At 41.8% G+C, this 15,470-nt stretch overlaps 3 protein-coding genes across 4 annotated transcripts in view; 1 reads left to right on the top strand and 2 right to left on the bottom strand.

The window, feature by feature from the left end:
* Window positions 1-5,718: 5,718 nt before the first annotated feature.
* Window positions 5,719-7,715, bottom strand: LOC115107300 (C-type lectin domain family 11 member A-like). The gene is made up of 4 exons (XM_029630693.2): window positions 7,529-7,715; window positions 7,127-7,223; window positions 6,838-7,029; window positions 5,719-6,706 (listed from the first exon to the last, which is right to left on the bottom strand). The coding sequence occupies exons 1-4, from the start codon at window positions 7,637-7,639 to the stop codon at window positions 6,306-6,308; spliced, it is 801 nt and encodes a 266-aa protein (XP_029486553.2). The 5' UTR covers window positions 7,640-7,715; the 3' UTR covers window positions 5,719-6,305.
* A 691-nt stretch (window positions 7,716-8,406) lies between these two features.
* Window positions 8,407-10,709, bottom strand: LOC115107299 (uncharacterized protein C1orf198 homolog). Its single transcript, XM_029630691.2, has 4 exons — window positions 10,342-10,709; window positions 9,844-9,894; window positions 9,060-9,728; window positions 8,407-8,926 (listed from the first exon to the last, which is right to left on the bottom strand). The coding sequence occupies exons 1-4, from the start codon at window positions 10,645-10,647 to the stop codon at window positions 8,870-8,872; spliced, it is 1,083 nt and encodes a 360-aa protein (XP_029486551.1). The 5' UTR covers window positions 10,648-10,709; the 3' UTR covers window positions 8,407-8,869.
* Window positions 10,710-12,651: 1,942 nt separating this feature from the next.
* The window catches only part of LOC115107742 (cation-independent mannose-6-phosphate receptor-like), a 36,234-nt gene continuing 33,415 nt past the window's right edge, over window positions 12,652-15,470 (top strand). For both annotated transcript variants that reach the window (XM_029631350.2, XM_029631349.2), the window contains exons 1-2: window positions 12,652-12,891; window positions 13,529-13,668. In XM_029631350.2, the coding sequence (XP_029487210.2) occupies window positions 12,752-12,891; window positions 13,529-13,668 (280 nt within the window). In that variant the 5' untranslated portion in view covers window positions 12,652-12,751. The remainder of the gene's footprint in view (window positions 12,892-13,528; window positions 13,669-15,470) is intronic.

Raw genomic sequence — 15,470 nt, 5'->3', positions numbered from 1 at the left:
AATGAGGGACCAGTTTAATGTTTTAAGTGGGATGCTGTAGTTTTGCACATTGTTATTTATTCTTCTTTGATATGGTGCAATATTCTATTATTATGTTGTTCAGATTGTATTTGTTTTGAATGGTTACATTTATATGCACTTTGTTTATATACATTCAAAAGTTATACTTTAAATGCAAATGTTTATTAGCATTCTTTTTCATAACAAACCAATGCATTTTTAAATACATTGTGGTTAAGGTAGAGTATGATTTCATTTAATAATTTAATTATAATTGTTTTAGCACCAATTCAGGTCAAATTATCGCAAACTGTTTGACTTGAAAAAATACAACACTTTTTTTTTTGAAGAGCCGTTTTGGAGCTGAAAGAGCTGGAATGCCCATCACTACTATGCAGAGTGAGCCAACAATAGCAATAGACAGGGAATATCTATGAATATTAAAATAATATTGACTATGATCTGTAATCCCGAGAGTGAATTGCATGTGCTGTAGAATACAGCAGGCTTTTCAAACTGGGACGGAGGTAGCCTACCTGTTACAACTTCTGCTGAAGTCGGTTCCTCTCCTTGTTCGGGTGGCGTTCGGAGGGTGACGTCGCCGGTCTTCTAGCCATCGCCGATCCCCCTTTCATTTTCCATTTGTTTTGTCTTGTCTTCCTGCACACCTGGTTTACATCTCCTACTAATTTACATGTGTATTTAACCCTCTGTTCCCTGCATGTCTGTGTGGGGTATTGTTTATTGTCAAGGTTGGCACTCTTCCGGCTGGTTTGCGCCAGGTTTTGTTTTACCCGTGCTTTGTGGCAGCCGGTACTTTGTACTTTTGTTGCCTCACTTGTTCTGTGGGCATTTGTTTTTGTGAAGCGGTTGCGTTCTGTATTATGATTGCCTAAGTAAAGTGCGTTGTCCATTCATCTGTCCTCTCCTGCCCCTGACTTCCATGCACCAGCTACTGGCTGGTGTGTTTCCGGACATATTCAATCAATCCTTATCCCAGTCTGCTGTTCCCACATGCTTCAAGAGGGCCACCATTGTTCCTGTTCCCAAGAAAGCTAAGGTAACTGAGCTAAACGACTACCGCCCCGTAGCACTCACTTCCGTCATCATGAAGTGCTTTGAGAGACTAGTCAAGGACCATATCACCTCCACCCTACCTGACACCCTAGACCCACTCCAATTTGCTTACCGCCCCAATAGGTCCACAGACGACACAATCGCAACCACACTGCACACTGCCCTAACCCATCTGGACAAGAGGAATATATGTGATAATGCTGCATTTAACACCATAGTATCCTCCAAAGTGCCCTCCATAGTACCCCCCCCTGGGTCTCGACCCCGCCCTTCGCAACTGGGTCCTGGACTTCCTGACGGGCCGCCCCCAGGTGGTGAGGGTAGGTAACAACATCTCCACCCCGCTGATCCTCAACACTGGGGCCCCACAAGGGTGCGTTCTGAGCCCTCTTCTGTACTCCCTGTTCACCCACGACTGCGTGGCCATGCACGCCACCAACTCAATCATCAAGTTTGCGGACGACACTACAGTGGTAGGCTTGATTACCAACAACGACGAGACGGCCTACAGGGAGGAGGTGAGGGCCCTCGGAGTGTGGTGTCAGGAAAATAACCTCACACTCAACGTCAACAAAACAAAGGAGATTATTGTGGACTTCAGGAAACAGAAGAGGGAGCACCCCCCTATCCACATCAACAGGACAGTAGTGGAGAGGGTAGTAAGTTTTAACTTCCTCGGCGTACACATCACGGACAAACTGAATTGGTCCACCCACACAGACAGCGTTGTGAAGAAGGCGCAGCAGCGCCTCTTCAACCTCAGGAGGCTGAAGAAATTCGGCTTGTCGCCAAAAGCACTCACAAACTTCTACAGATGCACAATCGAGAGCATCCTGTCGGGCTGTATCACCGCCTGGTATGGCAACTGCTCCGTCCACACCCTTAAGGCTCTCCAGAGGGTCGTGAGGTCTGCAAACTACCAGCCCTCCAGGACACCTACACCACCCGATGTCACAGAAAGGCCATAAAGATCATCAAGGACAACAACCACCCGAGCCACTGCCTGTTCCCCCTGCTATCATTCAGAAGGCAAGGTCAGTACAGGTGCATCAAAGCAGGGATGAGAGACTGAAAAACAGCTTATATCTCAAGGCCATCAGACTGTTAAACAGCCACCACTAATATTGAGTGGCTGCTGCCAACATACTGACTCAACTCTAGCCACTTTAATAATGGAAATTGATGGAAAAAAATGTATCACTAGCCACTTTAAACAATGCCACTTAATATAATGTTTACATACCCTACATTACTCATCTCATATGTATATGTATATACTGTACTCTATATCATCTACTGTATCTTTATGTAATACATGTATCACTAGCCACTTTAAACTATGCCACTTTGTTTACATACCCTACATTACTCATCTCATATGTCTATACTGTACTCGATACCATCTACTGCATCTTGCCTATGCTGTTCTGTACCATCACTCATTCATTTATCTTTATGTACATATTCTTTATCCCTTTACACTTGTGTGTATAAGGTAGTAGTTGTGGAATTGTTAGGTTAAGATTACTTGTTGGTTATTACTGCATTGTCGGAAATAGAAGCACAAGCATTTCGCTACACTCGCATTAACATCTGCTAACCATGTGTATGTGACAAATAACATTTGATTTGATTTGTTCTGGGATTGATTTGCACTTTCGCACCAAAGTAAGTTCATCTCCAGGAGACAGAACACGTCTCCTTCCTGAGCGGTATGACGGCTGCATGGTCCCATGGTGTTTATACTTGCATACTATTGTTTGTACAGATGAACGTGGTACCTTCAAACGTTTGGAAATTGCTCCCAAGGATGAACCACACTTGTGGAGGTCTACACTTTTCTTTCTTAGGTCTTGGCTGATTTCTTTTGATTTTCCTATGATGTCAAGCATAGAGGCACTGAGTTTGAAGGTAGGCCTTAAAATACATCCACACCTCCAATTGACTCAAATGATGTCAATTAGCCTATCAGAAGCTTCTAAAGCAATGACATCATTTTCCAAGCTGTTTAAAGGCACAGTGAATTTATTGTATGGAAACTTCTGACCCACTGGAATTGTGATACAGTGAATTATAAGTGAAATAATCTGTCTGTAAACAATTGTAAACAAAGTAGATGTCCTAACCGACTTGCCGAAACTATAGTTTGTTAACAAGAAATTTGTGGAGTGGTTGAAAAACAAATTTTAATGACTCCAACTTAAGTGTATGTAAACTTCTGACTTCAACTGTATATCGCCACCTGCAACAGAATATAATTTGTATGTCTCTAGCGTTAGCGCAATGACTGGAAGTCTACTGGAACATTAGCATGCTAGCTGTTCCTCTTCATCTGAGAAGTAGATAAAAGGCTTCATTGCAAAATCTCGAACTATCCCTTTAATATAGTGTAAATTACAAGGTTTTTTTTAGGCGTGCTGTCTGTCTCAGTGATAATTTTCCGGATGGAAAACTGTTTCAGTGTCAATTTGAAGGAAAACAACCAAATAGAAGGCAGTAAAGATATTGAACTATATATATTTTTTTTAATCATAATCCTTGAGAACTAACAATCAAATAAAAACTAGACAGTCAGCAAGGTTCCCCCACCCAAAAAAAGAAACAGGCATTCAGGGCACATGCCATTGATTTTGTTAAAATGTTTGAGCAGAGGAACACATCATTAGCCATGGATAAAATGCATAAAATTGTGGGAAATTAGCTTTAAAGCGGAATAAAATCTCAGCTCAATGCCAAACTATGTCAAATTCATGGAAATGTGCTTCAAAAGTACAACATTTTCTCTCAGCTCAAGAAAAAAAATATTGCAGAAAATTTGCTGTACAACAGCAATGTATTTTTCTAGCTAATAGACTATGTTTGAGTTTATGCTTCCTCTTCCAATGAACTGTGGGAAGATCAAAATAATCAAACTGTCCACCAAATCTATTCATTTTAAAATGTTGATTACTTCCACTTGCCATTATCAATCACCTTTTCTAACCTATGATGGGGATCCCTGGGTAGCCAGTTTTCCTGGGAAAGAAAAGTTTGAAAACCCCTGGCCTACAGAACATGTTCTAAAAGTAGAACAATGTGATCAGGGATTAATCATTTAGCAATAGGGGATCTAAACTCTGTCATGCATTCGCCAGGACTGTCATTTGCACAATCAGCTACATTGTTTATTTGTTATTCTGCAGGTTCCATTGAAGATTTTGTCCGAAATAAAATTACAACTTTTATTTGGATTAATGACCTCCTACTTAAGATACAGTATACATTAAATACACAAAATAATATTTCCTCTTTCTATGAAGAAAATTATTTTGGGATAGGTTTGTATAATCCATGCGCTAACTTTGTCCTGAATGAAGGCGGGAAAGTGATCCTCTCTCATCCCTACAAGAATCCAATGGACAAGCCTGAAGTAACACAGATGGTGGCTACCATCTCGTCTGGTGGCTACCATCTCATCTGGTGGCCATCCTACTAGCTTATAATGTAGTAGTGACTCGCTTCATCTGAGTGGACATGGCACTGACCCTTCATTGGAAGGGCACCTCCTTGGCTTGTGTGGATGAAGACACGGCTCAAGCGTATGACCTCATGAAGAGCAGTGTCTGAATGGAACTCACAAGCCAAGAACAATCACCATTCCTGCTGCGGGATCAGTGCTGCGCTAGTGCTATTATTCCTGACTGAATTCTATAATTGTCAATTCTAATGTTCTAACTTTTTATTAAATTAATTCAGATCTCAAGGATTTTTGAAGGTCCATTGCAGCCATTTTTATCTCAATATTAAATCATTTCTGGGTAACAATTAAGTAATTTACTGTGATTATTTTTGACCATTTTAATTGAAAACAAAATAGCTTCTTAGCAAACTGCAATTTCTCAAGCAAGAATTTAGCTAGGACTGTCTGGGAGTGGTCTGAGAGAGGGGCCTAATTGGAGGAGCCTAATGGGAGTTGTAAATAAGAATTTGTTCTTAACTGACTTGCATGATTAAAGGTTAAATAACATTTTTATTTTTTATTTTTTAAAGAACATTGCCAGCCAGTATGGCAATGGAACATTTAGAACGAACGACTGAGTTGCGTCCATAGGTACAGAACAAAAGACTGAACGACTGGGTCGCATCTCTGGCAACCGAACCAATAGAACGAACGACCGACCAACCGGCCGCTCGAAGCTGGTGTTTTGGATGATATATTGGCACGGTTCGTCTCAGGCCTGACAACACCCGAGCCATTATCACATTATCACGGGCATTATCACTTAATTAACTTATACCACCTGGTGATGTCACAATTTCAAAGTATTATTCCAACCTCATAGTGTGGAAATATAAACTGAGTGTACAAAGCATTATGCTCTTTCCATGATAGACTGACCAGGTGAATTCAGGTGAAAGCTATGATCCCTTATTGATGTCACTTGTTAAATCCACTTCAATCAGTGTAGATGAAGGGGAGGAGAATGAATGATTTAAAGAATGATTTTTAAGCCTTAAGACAATTGAGTTTAACTCAATATTAGGACAGTGTTCTTAATGTTTTGTACACTGTGTAAAAAAAACACTGGAAATCACGTTTTTGACTGCACTGCCCCTTTAAGGATAATCACTAATAAAACAAATCTGATCATGATACTGTGACCGAGCATTTTCAAATATTTTATTGCCCAATATTTGTCCTGGAACTATGCTGTTTACATTAACTGTGAAAAAGTACAGTAATAACATTGTATGCTTTTAATCATGATAAACTGAATAAATATTTTGATAATCCAATTTTAGAATAAATATTCAATCCAAAGTATTCCGTATTCAGCTGAAGAGATTTGCATAGCTTAGAGTGAGTAATAAATTATGTATATATTTATTTTTTCAGTGTGGACTAAGATGAGCACTGTCTGTCTGTGCAGTATGTTAGGCCATGGGTTTGATACTGTTTTCTTTTTTTTAACAGTATGTTAAATGTGTTATGGATTATTATTCAACACAAGCACCATCAGCTAGTAAACTAAAATGTTCTTGAGTATTGAACAGTATGATATATAGATTACAACCCACTTCTTTGTGGATCAATGACATCCCCTATTGCTCTTTAAACAAACAAACAAAAAAACAAAAGATTTTACTATATAACAAAATAGATCATCTACTAGGTACATTTTCGTCAAGCTTGGCTGGATTTGTGTTTCTGAAATGTCAGATACTTGTCAAAAGTTTGAAGAAAAGGATTAGGCATCAAACTCACAGAGGTAAGACATATTCCTGTCACAATAGTTGTCCCACCAGTCCCCATCATCTGACGCCATGGCCACACAGTTCTCCCGCTTGCCTCCGTCCGGCTGGCTGGAGAGGAAGTGCTTGCGCCACTGGAAGTAGGTGACGCGTGTGTTGTCCTCAAACAGGTAGAGTCCCTCAGAGCGCAGGTCATTGATGCCCAGCCACACAGGCCAGTTCCCTGGCTGAAAGAAAGCCTTGACGTAGTCTGCCAGGGCTTCCTGTTCCTTCCTGTCCCGAGGCATGGCCATCCTTCCACCACACTCCAGGCACTTCTGGGCTGCCCCTGCATACGTCTCGTATGTGCGGTAGACCAGATAGCACTTATACCCCACCCGTCGGCCCTTATGACATCCTAGGAAGTGGAGGAAACATTTCACCTTTAGTTTTTCATGATTTTATCATGGTTTTTCATCCTTCCATTTTAAAACATTTGAAGTATTGAGAGTAAAAAGTTCAAAGGAGGTATGCAGAGTGCAGACATACCCTCCAAGCGGCCAATCTCCTTGCGGTTCTCTTTCGTGAGGAGCGATATCTGTTGCATGGTCTCCTCTACCTCCCCGAGGGTGCCGTCCAGCCGGGACACTCTGTCCAACAGTTGGGTCACCTTCACGTCCAGGGTGTAGTGGCCGACATTCAGTCTGTGGATGGCCTGATCCATTGCTGCCAGCCTGGACACTGTTTAAGAGAAAACCTCAGAAGTTATGTCTGTCAATTCAGCAATAATTTGCATAGTGTGTAGTGTATAACTTTTGTTGAGTCTGTGCAGACATACAAATATAGTTGTATGTGTTGTCAAAGTCTGAGACAGGACTGGGCTCTTGCTCCTCCGGTGAGTCTTCTCTCGCCTGTTTCCCCTGAGTCTCTGGGTTCTGAAGGGAACAGTGAGGGTAAAACATTTGCAACCAATACTCCAGCTCCTCCACTGATTTCCATTATAGTGTACTGTTACACTAAATAACTTCACTAAAAATACACTAGAGTTAAAAAGACATAAAACTAGTCTAGGGGTTTCCATGCAATAAGGACAACATAATGAAAATGTTACAGTACTCTTATTTGAGTTTATGTGCATCTGGAGAATTCATTCCATTCTTACTGCGCTAATGTGCTACTATACCGCCTTAACTGATTTTATGTCTTAGCTCAAAATCTTCAAGCGAGTACAAGTCCTCACCTCAGATGGTGTTGCATCGAAAGGATCTCCATCTTTGGTGCCGCTGTCTAGATCAGTCAAGCTGAGTGAACACATACACAAGACGATGACTAGGATGGCTGCTATTCCCATTTTACCCTGTAATAACTTTGGTTGTTCTCGGTATCCCTCTGTCGTGCCTCCTCTCTCTCAATCTCTCCTGTCGTTCTGACTCCCCAACAACAGGAAACCTGCTTTTCCTATCACCTCCCACTTCCACGCTTTGTGTTAACAGTGCACTTTTAGAGGTGGACCTTTGGTGGCACACATGTTCCTTATTAATACAGTCCACTTTTATAACGGCGAACATGAGGATTTGCCAGTGTAAATAAATCACAGTAGTAGAGGCAATGATTGTGGTGAGTAAATGTGCAGGGGAAAGGAGAGAGTCAATGTATCCCTATGTGCTGAAGTCATGGCAGACAGGAGGAATGCCAGTTAAAATGCCACAAAAATCATACTTTCCATTCCACAGAACTTGGACATGAGCTAGCTAGGTCTGCTAGGATGTTTGGGTGTGGTTACTTCCAGACACTGAAAGGGGTGAGTGTGAGGCAAAACTGAAATTTTCATACAGATTGCTGAGGATAACTGTACAACGCAAAAATAGGATGTCCAGTATCCTCCATAAGCATGTTTTTTACAGTACACTTGGAGTAACTTAACCAATACAGACATATGCAATACAGTCTGATGCTTTGCTGGTTTTACCTTTCCATTTTATCAGGGTCTGCTCAGACAGTTCATTCTCTATTTGTATATTTGTGAGATGTTCTCAATTGAACCAAGATCTCTGCTGCCACATTGTGGACTGATATTGTCACTGAATCAAAACAAATGTACAATCCCAGAACAACGACTTCATTCTCTATAATTTATTTGCTTTGAATCCAGGTTTTCAAAATCTGAGTGCAATATAGCATACAGTAAATATAATTTACATACAAAATTCTGTAAAATAGCACTCTTGTAATGTAAAATGGTTGTAGATCTATATTGCAAGTGGTATAAATCACTTAACATGCTGGCTTTCTAAACATATCGCTTTGAGTGCTTCTCATTAGTGTACACTACAGTAATGCTTAGCACTAGTACGAGGTCAGAGTAAAAAAGGTAAAGGTAACAGCTGGAGGGTGCGGGTTCTGGCAGTGGGGAATCAAAAGCACACGTAGTGAGATATGCCATAAAAAGACATTTAGGATAAATAGACATCGTCAGTTCAATTGTTGGCTTTCCTTAATACATGTATTAAAATGGTCATCACAATGGTCCTTCTAGTGTTGAGTTGATCCAGTCACTCAATGTTGTTACTTGAAGCCGCTGTTACCAGTTGTCAAGAAAGTCAAATCCGGTCTTCAGGACGTTGCTGCTGGTATTAAACTGGTAGGAGAAAAAAAAAAGAACATTCAAGTAAATGTACTATGTAACATGTAATACAGAGTAATTAGACTGTTACTACACAGGTAAATGCTGTTGCCAATTGATCAGTATCAAACCACAATGGGTTGTTCACCTGAGCGAAGGTGGGACTGGTGGCCAGTTGCGACTCAGACTGAGCAGCAGCCTTCTCCTCTCTCTCTCTGGCAGTGTTGCCTGAGCGGGCAGGGGAATTGGTGGGCAGCCCAGGGGATTTCTTGGCCAGCCCCGGAGTGAAGACGTCCTCCACTGTGTTGCTGACTGAGGGGAGGGTGCTCTGAGCGTGCTCCCAGCCAGCCACAGTGGACGACACACTGATAAGAGCAGGGGTAGGAGTCATGCTCATAGGGGTCACACTTATGGCTGCTGGGGGGGGGACACCGATGGGCACAGGGGGAGGAGGTGCAGGCGGCCTGGGGGATCTCTGCGAGGTCACTCGTACCGGGGGTGGGCTCTCCTCTGCCTCCTTGGGGGTGGGCTCCTGACGAAGGTAGGAGGGCAGTGGCTTCTCCCCCTTCTCCAGGGACTTGATTTGGCTGGGGGTTAGGGATTGGAAGTCTGCCTGTTCACCCTCCAGCCTGGATCTCTCAGCACTGATCTTCCAGAAGGAGGAGGACTCCTCTTTCCTGCCCAGGCCGAGGCTCTCGCCATTGGACACCTTGCTCAGCTGGCTGCTCTGGGTGACATTAGTTGGCTTGTAGTTAGCGATTGAAGAGGAGATGCCCTGCACAGATTCACCTGTTGTCAGGCTGATGTCCAACTGGCTCTGTAAAGAGTGAGGAGATACTGTGTTGACCAAAAATAAAATGTGTACTGTAGCTACATCAATATAAGGTAATATTGTGAATGGTAGAATACAACATGGGCACAGTCATACACACCTTGGTCTCCCAGGAAAATGGGGCAGAGTGCTCATCTTGCCAAGTTATGTCCTAAAATTGAACAAAAACAGATGTTTTCATCAAAGTGTGATGATTAGTGACAAACCACTACTCGCTTCACATGCAGAAACACTGCCAGTCAGGTTAATGGACTATAGCTAGCTGGCTGAGTGTTTTGATAATCCAGTGAATCAATTGACAGCTAAACAAAAATAGCTAGTTTCCCAGATTTTCCAAATCAGACAGAGCATGTTATCATACAAATGCCCATCCGTATATACCATGGGGAAGACCATGTTGAAAAGTGCCATCTGATCCATCTCGATCTCTTGCATTGTTTTGTAACTGGTATGATGTTTACCAGCCCAAATCTCGGTCGTGGCTAACCAAATGCGTGTGTTAACCATTTTAGCTAGCTGGAATCATGCGAGAAAACGTAGATCATTCTATATGAAATAGATATGTGGCTACCAATGCAAATCGGGTAAAAGTCCATACCTCAACACCAAAATGGACAATTTTCTGTCCGGTCTGAATGAGCAATTTAGGATAACAAATTACTTCTTCTCGGTCAACCCTATGCATAGCATATCGAGCACGAATATGTGGGTCCATCATTCCATTGTCGATGGCGCTGTCTTGTTCATTCGGTGTCATTTTCTCCCAATCGGGTCCATGTCTCTCCTTGATGTTTTCTCTTTCTTGCATTATTTTCCTGGCCATGGAGTTGATGGAGGAGAAATACTCCAACTTTTTCTGCTCCATCCTATGGGCATCGGCCCCTGCCATAGTCGCAGCAGCCATTTTCCGACCAGCTGTACAGCATTCCTAAGCGTTGAAAGGAAGCGGTCATTGATGACGTACGAATGAGCGCGTTCCTCTGCCTTGCTGATGCATGCCAAATATTACAACACCTGAATAGGTAGCTATTTTAAGAATCAGCTAACACCATCAAATGTTATAGCAACCTTGGTACTTTCAAGATAACGGGGAACTCACCGAAAAAGAATGTGGTCAAATTATGACGTCAGTCATCTTTCAGGTCGGAAAGTTGGAGCTCTAGAAAGATGCCTGAGTTTCCAACTTGGAATTCCCAGTTGGGTGGCCGTAAAAAAAAAAATCCCAGTCGGAGCTAAAAAAATTTCCCGAGTTCCCATTTGTCTTGAACAAACTAAAGTCTGATACGTCTGAGATTTCAGAGTTCCCAAATGATTTGAACGCGACAACTGTCAGTCTATGACACAGTCGACGATTTAGCCGTAATCATTGGTTGATGCAACGTCTGAGCAGGGGAACGCGACCACTCATTTGCAGCCATATCATTATAATAGGCTACTATAATGTTCATGAACCTTCTTATGATGAGATAAAAGTCAGACATTTTCGTCAGGGAGTTGGTCAAGCACAATGATTTATATAAACCCTGGATTGTTGATGCTATGTATTGGCCACCGAGAGGCTTTGAAGCCACTGATCGACCACGTAAGCACTCCCTAGTATGAGCAGTCCTCCATAGGAATTAATGGAAATCTACAGTATTCAAATGTATTTAGTATTTATTTAAATGTTTCAAGGACAAAATTCCATGTATTTAAGTATTTTTGTTGTAGTGGGGACAGTAACATTAGTACTCTCAAAAATATATACTTTAAAGAATGTTTTTTGTATATTTATTAATTTTAAATGTGTTTAGCTAACATAATATCATGTAAAAGTATGCATTAAGTGCCTGTAAAAGAATAAACGTGTCAAAAACGAATGTAGACAATAAGAGCACGTTGTTTTCAATACAGCTCCCTCTTAGTCATCAAGGGTTTACACACACCACTGGTCAACCATGGTTTGCCAGTGCTATGATAAGATTACCCAAAGTCCCACAGATGGCGATATTGAGTTATTTCATTATACCGTCCAAATGGAATGTATGCAGCCGGCTCTACACCCCTATCATCCGTTAAGGCTGCAAAGGAGTCGATTTCCTCCTTAACTCGATTTAATGGCTCACAGTTGGGGGAAAAACAGGGAAAATGCTTACTTCTTAACAAAACAAAGATTTCCACCACCATTTTCTGACAACTTACGGATGTTGCACACCAAGTGTTTTGGTACACCAGTAGTACATTCATTTCCAATGCAACGCTGCGTTTGCCTTGCATAAATTGGATTTATCGAACTTATGCAAACTGTATGCTTAGATGGCTTCACAGAAATGGTAGCAGAGGGTTAATGTTGACATTTTGTTGCACGCATATCCAGATAATGTTGTGTACCATTCTGCACAAATACACTGTCGGTGTGCTCAAGGCGTAACCCTGACTGAAGTGCACTACAACATCAGGTAGTAGCATTAGCCACCCTAGCATGGTGGTGGAAAAATCCAAGTGAACACTCATCCAACTCATAATTATGACTAGGAAACTCGGGTGTGATCTCTGGACCCTGATATTTCACACATTCTGAAATCTGACATCACCTACCAGGGCGGCAGGTAGCCCATCAAACGAAAGTCAATGTTGCAGTTGATAATGGAAAACCCTGGCCATGACCACACTATCTGAGGTGTCTCTGGGAGAGTGGGCTATGCAACAAAATCGATTTCCAATATGAGAAATATAAGCACCCACCAAATTATTATTTGGTAGAATGGGTATTGCGTTCCATTTGTGCTCCGCGGCACTTGAACGCTCCAAGTCCTTCCTCTGAAGTAGACAAGTCGTTTCTCCAATCACTCCGTCATAACGTGAACGCGCTGTTCACGATGACTCGTGGAAGGTCATACCACGTGACGTCTTCTATCATGTGTTCAGTTTGTCATGTGATTCACCCAGTTCCTGCTGAAGACTACTAGCTGACTTTTGCTGTATCATGTCGGACATAATGCTCTAGTTTATAATACTGGATACAAAACATGCACTCGCTTTGCAATTGTAACAAGGCTGTGCCTTGGAAAATAGTAATGTTACTTGTTTCGATCACAACGGTCCTGGTTACATTTCCCTCCGGCACAGCGGGTTCTGATGTCAGCCTCTGGTACCAAGACCTCTGCAGGTAAAGTATGGAGGCACCGCTCACTGGCGCATTCTCATGACAGTAAAGAAGAGGGTATGAAGCTTCTTCAGAAATGGGAAGGGTATTTAGCAACAAACGCAGCTTATACAGTTCATTTAGAGTGGCACAGAACAATGATATACATATGAGGATGGAAACAGTATTGTGTCTCCATTGTCAGATGCTCCTCATCTGGCGTAGCCCCTGAACCTGGTTTTACAGGGCAGTTGTTTGGATAGAAAGGTGGTGTGTAGTCAGTTGGCTGACCACGGTCTTTATTATGAGACTCTACTTGTGAGAACATACGGCTTAAAATAGAACTGGCATCTGGAAGAGGTCGGTGGATAGACAGAAGCGTCACGAGTTGTTTGTTTGGAAAGAAAATTGTAGGCTAATGTTATGTACTAGGTTAAATAATAGCCATATATGGTGATTGATTTCTGAGTCATGAAAACGTTGCTGTGATCATATTTGGAACTGCATATTAATGTTTTTTTTTACTATGTTTTCTGAGGACGCATAGATAAATATAAACAGTGTACTGTTTAGTTATGTTAACATTGAGCTGGTGTGAATGATTGCAAATGCATTTCAACAACTATTATGATTTTTTTCCTTCGGTCTCCTTGTCCTACAGTTACAAATGGGAGGCTATAGACCAAGACAACAAAGTAAAATACACACTGAAGCTCTGTGACTCCTCACCTCACACTGGATGTGGGGCCGGCAGTGCTGTCTGTGCCAACAACCTCACCAGTCAAAATAACCAGTCAGTGGGTGAGTATAGTTAGGGACAAGTGTTTTCCCTGACAATGTGACCTGGTCAGTACCAGGTTGGCCCTTGTAACCTATTACAAGGCTCTGGAGTTTTTCCCGGTCTGGTATCTTATGCTCAGGGAAAACTATTGGCCCTAATTCCAGCACAGGGCCCTGCTGCTGTTAGGAGGATGTGCTAAGGGTTCATTAAGTGAGGTTGGCATCTGATGATCTGGCCTGCTGATTAGGCAGAACGTTTTGCTGCTGTAGAATAGATCACTGTAGTATATGCTGCTGCCAGGACACAGTGGGAGTCAGCAATAACACCATGAGCACCCCGAAGTAAGGATGGGCCTGAAAGGATTCAAGTCAATGTCCATTGATTCAGTTGATTTGTTTCAGTGAGGTGTTGGTTTAATGCAGTTTTGTGAAGAGACACAATTTGTTATAAAAATACAAAGTTTGCATTATGATTTGGTGAAAGGTCAATGATTAGGGTCTGTTCAATCAAAACAAAACTTAAAAGGTAGGCAAACTTTTACTGGGAGTTTATCTTATCAAACTGTTCCTCAGTGATGACACATTTTCCAGTACTATTTGGTAATGGATGTCATTAAAATCCCCCAACTGAAAAAACAGGAGCCTTATCCTCAGCTTTTGCTGTAAACAGAGGAAGCACTGATATCAAACTAATTGAATCACACTTAATACTTGGCTTTGCTTCACTTTAGTGCTGACGTAGCTAAGCATTTCAGAGAAGTGGTTTTCCTTGACAAATATAGGCTAGCTGTTTTGGCTATACATGTTTTGTGGTTTACCTGGACTTACTCATCATTTTTTCTGCTCAAATGAATGTGCTCAAATGAATCTGCGTTGTAAGGAGGCCATGACAGAGAACAGGGTTACTGGACTAGACTATTCCATCACAATAAGTCACAATAAGTCCCGGCCTGGGACACTTGACCATGACCTTCACTCATTGCCTAATCTGTGTTTGGTTGCGCTCAGGGTGAAACAAAGTCGGGTCATGGTTAAAGTCTACATGAGAAAAATGCCTGCAGCTGGTATTACACCCTGGGCTCAACTCAACAAGCTCAGAGTGTCAGAGTAGGATAGGAAGGGGCTCTTGTGACGGACCTAATGCTGATAACGAGTGACTAACCTATGTCTTTTGTGTTGGAATAATCAAAGGAGGTTAAAGGTGAACCAGAGGAGCTGCCTGTTCACATGACTGTGCCTTTACGCTATGATAAGCATGGAACAGGCAATTTGCAAGCATAGATTTGCTCACACAGCTTTCCTCTGAATTCAACCAGGCTGCTTGCATGCAGGCAATTGACCTTGCATAATATGCAATTGAATCTTCCAGGTCACCTCTTGTTTAGTAATTTATGTTACTGGGTCAGCTGAGTAGCAATATATCAGCTCCAGGTTCTGCTGAATAGCTTTCATTTAGGCCATATATGTATATATATTATATGCACCATTTAGCAGATGCTTTTATCCAAAGCGACTTAGTCATGCATGCATACTGAAGATATCTAATGATATAAGAGCGATAAAGCATGGTGCATGAAGGGAATTCAAATAGGACTTGTAAGTGTGACAGTGTTCACTAACACAGCAGTGGATTCAGTCTCTGTGGTCAAAATACAGTCAAATCAATGAAAGCTAATAGCAGTGTCTGTTTATACAGTGCTATCTGGACAAGCAATAGTAAAATATAAATGCCCTACTTATCATTACATAAAGCTTTGCTGTTGGTGTTGCACCCTAAACCTTTTTACCTCACTCTGAGAAGGTGTTTTCTGCTGTGCAAAGCA

Source organism: Oncorhynchus nerka, linkage group LG24 (genome assembly GCF_034236695.1).
Source record: "Oncorhynchus nerka isolate Pitt River linkage group LG24, Oner_Uvic_2.0, whole genome shotgun sequence".
Taxonomy (NCBI): Eukaryota; Metazoa; Chordata; class Actinopteri; order Salmoniformes; family Salmonidae; genus Oncorhynchus; species Oncorhynchus nerka.
This window is presented reverse-complemented; position numbering and strand designations above follow the sequence as displayed.